The 10,213-nt window shown below is 45.3% G+C and overlaps 1 protein-coding gene across 14 annotated transcripts in view; it reads right to left on the bottom strand.

The window, feature by feature from the left end:
* Positions 1 to 338: 338 nt before the first annotated feature.
* LOC147613363 (uncharacterized) overlaps positions 339 to 10,213 on the bottom strand; it is a 31,126-nt gene continuing 21,251 nt past the window's right edge. For 5 of the 14 annotated variants that reach the window (XM_086782676.1, XM_086782677.1, XM_086782682.1 and 2 more), the window contains 7 exons: positions 4,440 to 5,073; positions 3,955 to 4,332; positions 3,767 to 3,816; positions 3,501 to 3,603; positions 3,202 to 3,273; positions 1,635 to 1,745; positions 339 to 1,461 (listed from right to left, as the gene is read on the bottom strand). In XM_086782676.1, the coding sequence (XP_086638802.1) occupies positions 997 to 1,461; positions 1,635 to 1,745; positions 3,202 to 3,273; positions 3,501 to 3,603; positions 3,767 to 3,816; positions 3,955 to 4,332; positions 4,440 to 4,799 (1,539 nt within the window). In that variant the 5' untranslated portion in view covers positions 4,800 to 5,073 and the 3' untranslated portion in view covers positions 339 to 996. Of the gene's footprint in view, positions 1,462 to 1,634; positions 1,746 to 3,201; positions 3,274 to 3,500; positions 3,604 to 3,766; positions 3,817 to 3,954; positions 4,333 to 4,439; positions 5,074 to 5,620; positions 5,672 to 10,213 lie in introns of all 14 variants that reach the window. The other 9 variants (XM_086782675.1, XM_086782678.1, XM_086782686.1 and 6 more) reach the window with 3 other exon arrangements.

The following is a 10,213-nucleotide window of genomic DNA, read 5'->3' as shown; positions in this document are numbered from 1 at the left end:
TGCTGAGCTCCCATCACAGAGAGAAGATGCTATGGCTACTTTGCATTTTACCTTGGAGAAGGATGGTACTATATGAACATGCTATCTTTGTGTTGCCTTTCTCACTTACGCTCCTCGTTGCTTTTCAAAGTTCAATTTTAATTTGTAGTTGGAACAAATTTTATTTCTACTGGTATGTTAATTCTTACAAAAACAATACTTATTATCAGACACATTGTGAATTATTGGAGTATACATCAACTGTCAATCCTGAGGCTGCCCCATGAGTGAGAGAGTAAACCCACGTAGATGTAAAAGCAAGCCCATAAAAGCGAAAGTAAGAGGAAGGCCAATGTTACAAATATCATGAACATGGGCAAAACCAAGAATATTTACTCAACATTGAAATGTGATCCAAACCTGAACCCTTACAAATGTTCATCTTACATCCTTTACCTTGCAATGTACAACCAGTAACTCCAAACTCCTTTTAATACAAGCCCAACTTAGCAAATCTTGAGCATCTAAAAACCTTCCAGATCACAAAGGTACAGTAGAACAATTCTTGTAGAACAAAGATGCAGTGATACCATAAACCCTCTAAAGTTTACACTCTCTTCAGACGCACCCCATAATGGAAATAAGGTCCCAAGTGCCCCCTCCTAAAGGCTATATCAAACATATTTGATAAACTACAGACTGCTAAGGATGCCAGAAGCCACAGAGACACACACACACACACAAGAAGAGGACATAACCACAGAAAGCTTGTGACTAACAATCACCCAATATGTTTCAGTGATGCTTTCCTCACTCTATGAGCTGCCAACACTGGGTTCAGAAAGATCTTGACCTCTTTGACTCTCATGCACTCACCTGTCTAGAAAGCCATGGTTCCCTTCATCTCCTTCTCACATTGCAACTGAACTGGATGGCCTCACCTTCTCTTTTATTTTCTGCTCTTCGGTAATCTTTGGAGCTTACACTAGATACATCTTACAGGCCTTCTCTGTACAATCAAGTCTGTACAAGTCCTTCAAGTGCATTACCTTTTCCCTCATCTGTTTCTGCCTCTCCACCAGATTGACTCTGGAAATCTGGTTTGCCATTGCACTCATCAGAGGGAAAATCTTGTGTAAGATGGCTCACCTTGTGTTCCCCAAGACCAGTGTCAATGTCACACTTCGAGAACTCATCTGAGCTTTTGAAACTCTCTTCCTTGGGCATGCCGGATGGTCCTTTCTGGCTTGATGAGTTCAACCCTGACACCTGCTTCAACGCCTTCTTTGATGGATATGAAGACTTATTTGTTTCAGCCCCACGTGCAGAAGACCTTGGAAATTTCATCTGCCCGTTATTTTCCTTCATGTTTTGATTGGCATACGGAGGATGGGATGATCCTCCTGACTTGTGATCAGAGTGTGTCACTGTATTGCTGTTTTTTCTACCCAATTTTGGCGACTTCGCCCGTGTTGGAGGTATCTGTGAAACATATTAGAGGGCGAAGCTTATAAAAAAGGATTTGATTTGACTTCAAAAGCTGAGACCTTATTCAGTAAGAACGAACTATTAAAACATGCCTTAGCTCTTTGAGAGGAGTTGAAAAAACAGCTACTATGACACTGGGAAAACCTCAACTTGTATCTACTGCTTACTTTTTTAATCTCCAGCTTTGGTGATGTTGAGTCTTGATAAAAAGAAGGCATAGGAGTAGCTTTGAATGTAAGGCTCTTTCGAAACTGTTTTATTTCTGCTTTGATATCCTCCTGCAGAGAATAATCACAAAAAGGTGTTAGTTTGAAAGATTACATGCAGACATGTCCCTTTTTCAGTTAAAAGCCGTGATTGAACTGCTGTCCACAGATGAACATGTTTCCCCATCCTGATGGTGCAAGAAAGCTCCCATACCATGAGCATAGGGACAATAGAAGAGACTAGAACATTGATTCCTCCCAGATCTAGGTCATAAGCATGGACTTGTCACTATGCTGAATTTGAGCACTCACCATGCATGCTCATTGGGTTACTAGGGAGAGATCCAATCCAACCTAGTTTGATGGAAACAGAATTCGGAAGTTCGTCACATTTCTGCCAAAGTATTCAGCCAGACCTCATCTATAAAGCATCGACAGGATCTTCAAGGTCACCCACTATTGTCACTTTCTTTCTAGTAGGGAACCCCATATGCACAGTTAGTGGCTGAACCTTCTAGGAGATTAAATCATGGGTGCACACACAGCAGCTTATCTCTGCACAAAGACAACAGCTTTAGGGCCATTAGCTCTAGTTGACAATGTCATAGTTGCCAGGCATTTCATGAAATACATTTCAGAAATGTTTCATGCCTTTTCAAAAGGTTTCATACAAGGGGGATGGGGGTACGTGTCCTGAGGAAACCCTGATTTTGGCCCCGATACATTTAGCGAACCCCGTGGAACCCCGTAGAGGTATACAACATATTCTAAGACGTGTTACAAGTTGCAAGAAAACACCCTAAGTATTGAAGTGCTGCAGTTCCAAGGCCCAAGGCTTGAGACATAGATTCATGATTAATCCATGGTACAAATTTCGATCATCATAAACCATGCGAAAAGCCAAGTCATGATATTAGTAAATCCAACCATTGTCAACATATGCATAAGTCTCTAAACAGAGCCAAAATACAAAGTACAAATGTCATAAACGTCCAAACTAATGTCAAATAGTCAAACTCTCCATCATCCTCAACATCATCTGCCTCCTACTCACCCGCCTTCTGAAGTCCATGACTCAGTGTCAGATGATGCTTCAATATGATCTGGCTCTACCCCTACAGCACTCGCTTGTGACTTGTGCCTACTTTTTTTTTTTTTTAAAGGTCAAATCAGCCAAAATTGATACTACCAACTTCAAAGGCAGGGTGCAGGAGGCCCAAGGAGGCCTTCATGCACAAACCGGCATGATCAAGGGACTGCAGCTGGCAGCACTATGCATGCAGTGACGTGTTTTTTGTGTGTGTACGGAACGGTTCACTATCAAATGAGGTCAAAAAAGCATATCAGGTAGCACCACTCATGCATTAGTTATCTGAGCAAGCATGGAAGTCAGGTCCCCCCAGGGATGAGGCTCTTTCAATTTGTCTAGAATTGCTTTGAATTGTTGATTCAAGCTCTGCCAATCTGATAATAACCATGTTTTTACTTTGAGTGTGTTTTTGGTGAAGCATGCGTGGTAGGAAATTACCTTTGTTTTTGCTTGTGCTTGAGTCTTTTCTGCCTCCTTTGCTGTCAATCGCTCCTCCAGCTTTGAATTGAACTAAAAACAAGCATCATGCACATGGGCAACAGAATGGTATGTAACAGAATGGTATGTAGTCTAGGTATAAACACCAGTGTTGTGGAAATGCAGCAGTTGAGATGCCCACTTTTACAACTCCTTAAATTGCCTCAAACTAATCACTATCTAGCATTGAATGATGTACTATATGAGAAGCAAACGAAACAGGCATTTTGTCTTGATAGCCTTGGCCACAATGTGCATACCTCTTTTCTCCGTTCTGCCCGCACGTCACTATTGAAGTTGAAGGTGTTGGCACTTGCCCTTAGCTGTGCTTTAGTCTCTTCAATTTTGATAGCTTCATGATGTCTGCCAAACCTCAAGCATGCATTTTGTATTAACAAGAAAAGCTAGTACTTTATAGTGATACGAGTCTCCTGGTAACCTTCAGCTTAATTTGTTCATATTATATCATCATGCACTCAGAAAAGTATAACCAAACTCCCAAGAAAGGACTGAATTAAGTACTCACTGCAGGTCCTCTCCTTTGTCGCCATTTGTCCTTTGGTCTTCCATTGAGACCTACAAGCATAGCAACTCTCTCTCTCTCTCTCTCTCTCTCTCTCTCTCTCTCTCTCTCTCTCTCTCTCTCTCTCTCACGTGCGCGCGCACACACACACACACACACAAAAAAAAGGAACAAAATTGAAGAGAACCAACCTGAGACCTAGAAGACACATAAACTCTTCCAAGAGGCTTCAGTTGCCCTCCCAAAGAAGCTCTTTTATCTGTTGCAAGTGCAAATGGCTGTGGAACAGTGAAATTTGAGTGAGATCTTCGAAGACTTTGTAGCTTTCTTAATGATGAGCCTGAATCAGATGCTTGGACCTCTGATGTCCTTGCCATTTCTGCCTTTCTGCTTGCAACCCCATCAGGCCTTGCCAAAGGTCCTACGGTGGCATTCATAGATCCCCTTGAAGAATGAGATATTCTGATTTTTGGAACAACAGAGACTAGCTCTGGAGTTCTCCTCACTGAAATGACTCCAGACTTATTTGTGCTAGACTCACCCTTCTTCGGCAGAAGAACTGAAGAAACCTGCACTAGAAAAAAACATGAATGGCTCAGGTTCAGAACTAGCGTTGAAGTTCTTAAATTTTAGTGCACCAAAAGCTCTGATGCAAAATCTGGCACACGAAACCTACTCTTGCATCTGACTTTTGACGAATCTTCAGCTTGCTCACTGAAGAATTTTTCTGAAGAATTTCAGACACTTGATCTGTATTTGTAATGCGGGGTACATCTGGTGAAAGGTTCTGCTTCTCATCCTTTATTTCAAGCTTTTCTATCAGGAGGTCTGGGCAGCTGTCTTCATCTTTTGGAGGTTGAAACAATGACACATCTGACACCTCATGAGTAAACTCTGCATCGGTTTCTGTTTGATTTCCAGAGCCCTTTTTCAAGCTTTCTTCACCTAGTGCCATTTCCCTGGTTGTCTCCATCTCCTCTCCACTAAGAATGTTCAAGTCATTGTCCTCTCCAGCAGCAAAGCTTCCATTTTCCATCCTTTCTAAAAGCTGGAGCTTCAGCAACAAAAGACCCTTCAGATACAACCTGCTTAGAAGATCTTTATGATCAGCTTCACATTTTGCTTTCTCCTAATAGTCAAACCCAAGATAAGGATCGGTGGTACAGTGCCTCCTCATATTATTGACTGAGATTGCTGCACAACCACCCCTCAAGGGGAATTTCCTGCATATTAGAGAGTACTTTCTCAGCACTGTACCATACTGGCAAATCTGTGACAAATTTTCTTTAGAAAGCAACAAGCTAAGAGGCCTGCACACACAGTAGAAAAAACAAACCAACTAGTACTTATCCTGTAAAGATGGAAAGTAACATGCCATTGTGTGATGCTAAAGCTATTATAAAGCACATCATCAGGACACTAGCACCATGGAAACGATGCTTGCATGCTAAGGCAAAACATTTTTTATGTCTTTAAAGATGGGACATTTGTCTGAGAGGATTTTTAATACATTCCAGGGTCTAATTGCCTTGAAGTTGAGCTTTGATTGTGCTCGAGTACATATCAAAGAATACTTAGACCCAATACATCAAAAGCAAAAGGAGGACCAGTATTAGCCCCTCACTGTTTGATACAACGACTTTCAATGGTCACTTGTGGAATGGAAACTTTATACTATCAGATCATGTTTCATAAGAGTAGGCTCATAGGTGGTAGAAAGCTCGCACTTAGTGATATCCCTGTATAGAGGACTTATTATAGCTTTTTACAGTAGGTTCATTGTTGCGCTTTAAAAATAGCATTTCAAGTGGCTTTGCTAGCACCGACAAACGTCGATGCAATAATAACCATACCTACCTGCTCCTTCAACCTCCACTTTGTTGGGTATTCCAAGCTTCACGTGTGTACCTGTGTTATTCATATCTGTGTGAGAACACTTGCTTAGGTGTGAACTCCCCTTATAACTGGATAAGATAAGTGTATGCCATGTGTCATGTGCAGCATATATGTGAGTGTGATATGTGAGTCAAAATTTTACATCTATCAATCTTTTCTTGAGTCGTGCAAATCATCCCACTAAGAGCTTTTGTTTCTCTCTCTAGCTCTCTCTCTCTCTCTCTCCTCTTTCTCGCTTACTCCTTTGCAGCAATGGACACCTTCGATCCCCCTTAGCCTTGTCTCAGCTGCAGCTAACCCTAGACTAACATGGTATCAGAGCCAGCTGCTCTCGCTTCCGCCGCCTATCAGATCCAATGTAGCTGCCTAGCACCAACATCAACTACTGCTATTGCTGATGCTGCCCACCTGACATCCACCTCTGGATCCTAGCGTTGCCTGATACAGCCGCTGTCGCCAGCAGGAGGTTTGCCGCCTAAACATGTGCTGTTGACGCCTTTGCAGCTGCTGACAGTGCTGCCTCGCTGCCGACAGCCGCATGTAAGCCTGGCTGCTCAACTACATCCCACCTGCGTCCTCTCGCCACCTCCACCTCTAGTGCGTATACTCGCTGCCTTCAACCACCTGGCCCATCAGTACACCTGTGCCCGCCATCTCCTTCTGCCTGTCTTTGCGCCGTGGACAGTCTGACCGGTCGCCCACGTCACTGATAGCCATAGAAGGAGTAAACCCTAAAGGTTATTAGGCTTAGTGGTTTGAAAATCAATGTCAAAAGACTTTCATAGGAGCCTATTCACACGAGGAAATCATCTTTGGGGGCTTCATACACTTTTATTGCACTTCATCAAAGGCTTCCACGTTGCCAACACGAGCGTCTACATCGAGTTCTACATCAGTCTTGCACGACGCACAAGCCGCAGTACCATGGAAGCATCGCTAGAAGAGACCGTCCTTCGTTGACACATGCTCGAGCAGCAGAAGTTCTTAAACTTCCAAAATTAAATCTAATTTCTATGGTTTTGTATGTTCAATCATGGGTCCTCTACCCGGGATGTCCCCCAAAACAGATATGCAAAACAGATATGTAATGAATGTTTTATGTGTTTGTGTGTTTTGTATGCCTTGATTTATTAAAGGCTCCATCATCCTTGTTATCCCTATTCACTGTGAGGGGGCGTTAATTAGAGAGACCGATGTATGTTGTTTTAGATGGAGCACCTATGAATCAGGCCTGGAAGGGAAGTTCCAGGATGTGGCTACCTTGGTCCCCTAGACCACTGAGTTTGCATGCAAGCATGCCTAAACACGGAGCCTTTGAGCTATGCTCAATAGCAAGTTTGTATGCTTGGTTGAGCCTCTAAGCCATGCTTTGACTTAAGCCTCTGAGTTGGCATTGCAAAACATGTCTGAGTTGGAGACATGTACCATCCGGATGTCGCGTGCATCCTGCACTTGGATGCCACGTAGACATTTCTATACAGAAGGTGCAGGACCTGGGATGGTGAACTGGTCCCATGTGAGCCCAGTCCGGGACGAGTCAGCCAGGGCTCCATCTCAGATGTCCGAGGTCAGGTGTGCATTGTCCTGCACAGGAGTCTAAGGTCAGGTGTGCACTGTCTTGCACATGAATCAGTGCTAGTCCGCACTGTGAGTCTCCCTCTAGAATGATGTCAGTGGTTCTGTGTATCTCGTACGGTACCGGATGCCAGATCACTGAGTAGATTATGTTTAGGAAAAGGGGCCAGCCCATAGGGCTACCCCGGAGCTTAGTATGGGCATGGGAATGGTGTGAAACCATCCTCATGAGGGCCAAGAAGGCCCAGGCTGAACCCACCAGCCATGGAGGGGCTGTATGACAACCCTAGGGCACAGATAAGGCTATTTTCAGGAGCATACAGCCTTTAAATGGCTGTAGGGCATGTATGGGACAGCCCATACAGGCTGCCCAGCCTTGGGATTGTGGACAAAAGTGGTGTCCAGCCAATCAGAAGCCAATCAGAAGCAGGCGCATCACTTTCAACCTGTTAGGAAAAAAAGGCAGTATTTTTTTAGATTGAATTCAGCATTTATTGCTGAATTTCCACCAGTCGTGGGACATAGCCTGTTTTTCAGCTGGCCGACTGCTCCTGAGGAGGAGTATAAATAGTGGAGGCCATAATCCCATCATTCATCTCAGTTTTCACCAAGTGCTCAAGCCAATCAAGGGCTAGTCAAGCCAAGGAGATTGCCAAGCAAAGGGGTGGACTTCTGAAGGTCAAGGGCAAGATTTTCCAGCCAAGAAAAGGTCAAGTTTTCTGTATTTGTTTTCAGATTTACATCATTCTAATTAAGCAAATACACCATCCGTGGTGGGGGCCCTACAGAGGGTAATTGGGACCCAATACTGTGTCCTCTCCATCTCCCCCTTCTCTCTCTATTTTTTGCACATTTCCTTTCAGTTTGTGCGTTAATTCCATCGCGAAAAGAGTGCTGATTTCTGAGTTTTGAAGTACCGATCCTTCTCCGAAGCTTCCGCATATTACAGTGGTATCAGAGCATACTTCAAGGACAAAGATTCAGCAAAGAAAACCAGAAAATTTTCTCGCTCGTGTGGTTGGTTTTTAGACGCCGGTGGACTACCCCTTTCGGAGGAGCGACTCCTGTCCCTCGAAGGACGGTTGGTTTCTAGCCTTCGGAAGCCTCCGGAAGTCTCCCACACAAATAGTGGATGGTCAGATTGCGTTCCGGAAAGGAATTGCATTTTCCTGCTATGGCGAGCTTCGGCGACGAGAGAGAACCAGAACCATGGGACCAGAGTGCACCAGGCAGCCCAGCTAGGACACCAGGCTTGAGTGTCACAAACATGTTCCAGCACATGATGCGAGCAATCGCTCGCAGACCAGACAGCCAAGTTGGATGAGCAGAAGGCGCAGATCTTGGCTCTGGAGGAGCGTTCTTGCTCTCCAGTGTCGCGTTTTCCATCTCCTCCTCCCTCTCCTTCCGTATCCCAGATACCAGATCCTCGTCACACGGACCCTCTCGCAGGGTCACAGCCGCAGCCAAGCTCCTTGCTTGAGTTGCAGATGCGTGCATTGGAGATTCGACAACGAGAAGACGATGCCATGCGACGCGTGGAACACGAGCGTTACCTCAGAGCTTTGGACGTCAGATTGACACCGGCGGCGCCCTCGAATCATTTTCCCAAGAAAATGAATTTCAGTAAGTATAATGGTAAACTCGATCCCACAACTCTTTATTCATGGTTACATCAATTTGAAGCTTGCTTTGCCGCAGTTAGGAAAACAGATACTGACAAAGTGATCTTAGCTAGTTGGTACTTGGAAAGTGAGGCCATTCCTTGGTGGACTCAGTGGGCTCATGCCCACACCAGAGCAGGTATGGCAGCTTATGGGTGGGACGAATTCGTCCGCGACCTTAAGCAGCGGTTTCTACCGCCCCACTACCTTGAGCGACTCGAAGACGAGTTCAGGGGAGCGCGTCAAAACGCGCAACCAGTCCTTCAGTTTGCCAATAAAATTTCGACCTTGTGTCTGCAATTAGGCTTATCTGATACGGACAAGAAAGGGCAGTTTTTGTATGGCCTAGACACGCAAATCCAATGGGAGGTGCGTATGTTTAGGCCAGCCACCTTTGAGGACGCACTCTCGCTTGCGCAGAGTGCAGAAATGAAACAATGGTGGCAAGCCCAAGACTTCCCAGCCGGCTTCTCCCAAGGTTAACACCTCGGGGAGCAAAAGCCAGAACCAGACGGGGTCTTCCCCAGGACAGAGCCCGGGAGCCTCTGGCTCCAAGAACTCGAACAATGCGTCTAAGCTTACTCCAAACCAGAAAGCGGAGGCAAGCAAGACAGGTGGCAAGTTGAGTGCTGAGGAGCTTTCTCGGTACAAGAAGGAGGGTAGATGTTTCTTTTGTCACACAAAAGGACATACTTCTCGGGATTGTCCGAAAAAGCCTCCAAAGGCCGCCGCCGCCTCCACAGCTTCCGTGGTGAGCACAGCTCCCACACAGACCCCAACGCGGCTACCCCTAGTTCTTCAACCCCTAGTGCTTCAGTTGGAGCAATTATTAGCCGGGAGCTCGAAGATAAGCAGAAGGGCGCCCATGACGAGGAGTATGAGCGCAACGAATTGCTCAAGTCCTTTGGCTACATAGGTGGCCAGAGAGTCGTTGTCTTGTTTGACAGCGGCAGCACGGAGGATGTGGTCATGGAACAGGCCGCTAGGCGTGCCCGTTTGGAGTTGACTCCGGTGGACAAACAAGTGGAGGGTTTTAGCACAAGTATGACAACGAGCGTCAAGTATGAAGCTCTAGGTGCTAAGTTAAAGATTCAGGGCATCGAGTTTGTGCGTGACTTTATGGTTGCCCCTCTTGTAGGAGCAGACATAATTTTGGGTATCCAGTGGTTTCACAAGTTTCTTCCTGATGTCAAGTGGGACAAGCACACGTTTCAAATCAATCGGAATGTGTCGAACACCCCAGTGACCATTAAGTGTGAGCCAGGCTTTCCGCTCATAAGCCACTTGCAGGCTAAGTGAGCAGTCAGAAAAGGCGCAC

The sequence above is a fragment of the Cibotium barometz genome, chromosome 44 (genome assembly GCF_041138505.1).
Source record: "Cibotium barometz isolate CiBa-2024 chromosome 44, ASM4113850v1, whole genome shotgun sequence".
NCBI lineage: Eukaryota > Viridiplantae > Streptophyta > Polypodiopsida > Cyatheales > Cibotiaceae > Cibotium > Cibotium barometz.
This window is presented reverse-complemented; position numbering and strand designations above follow the sequence as displayed.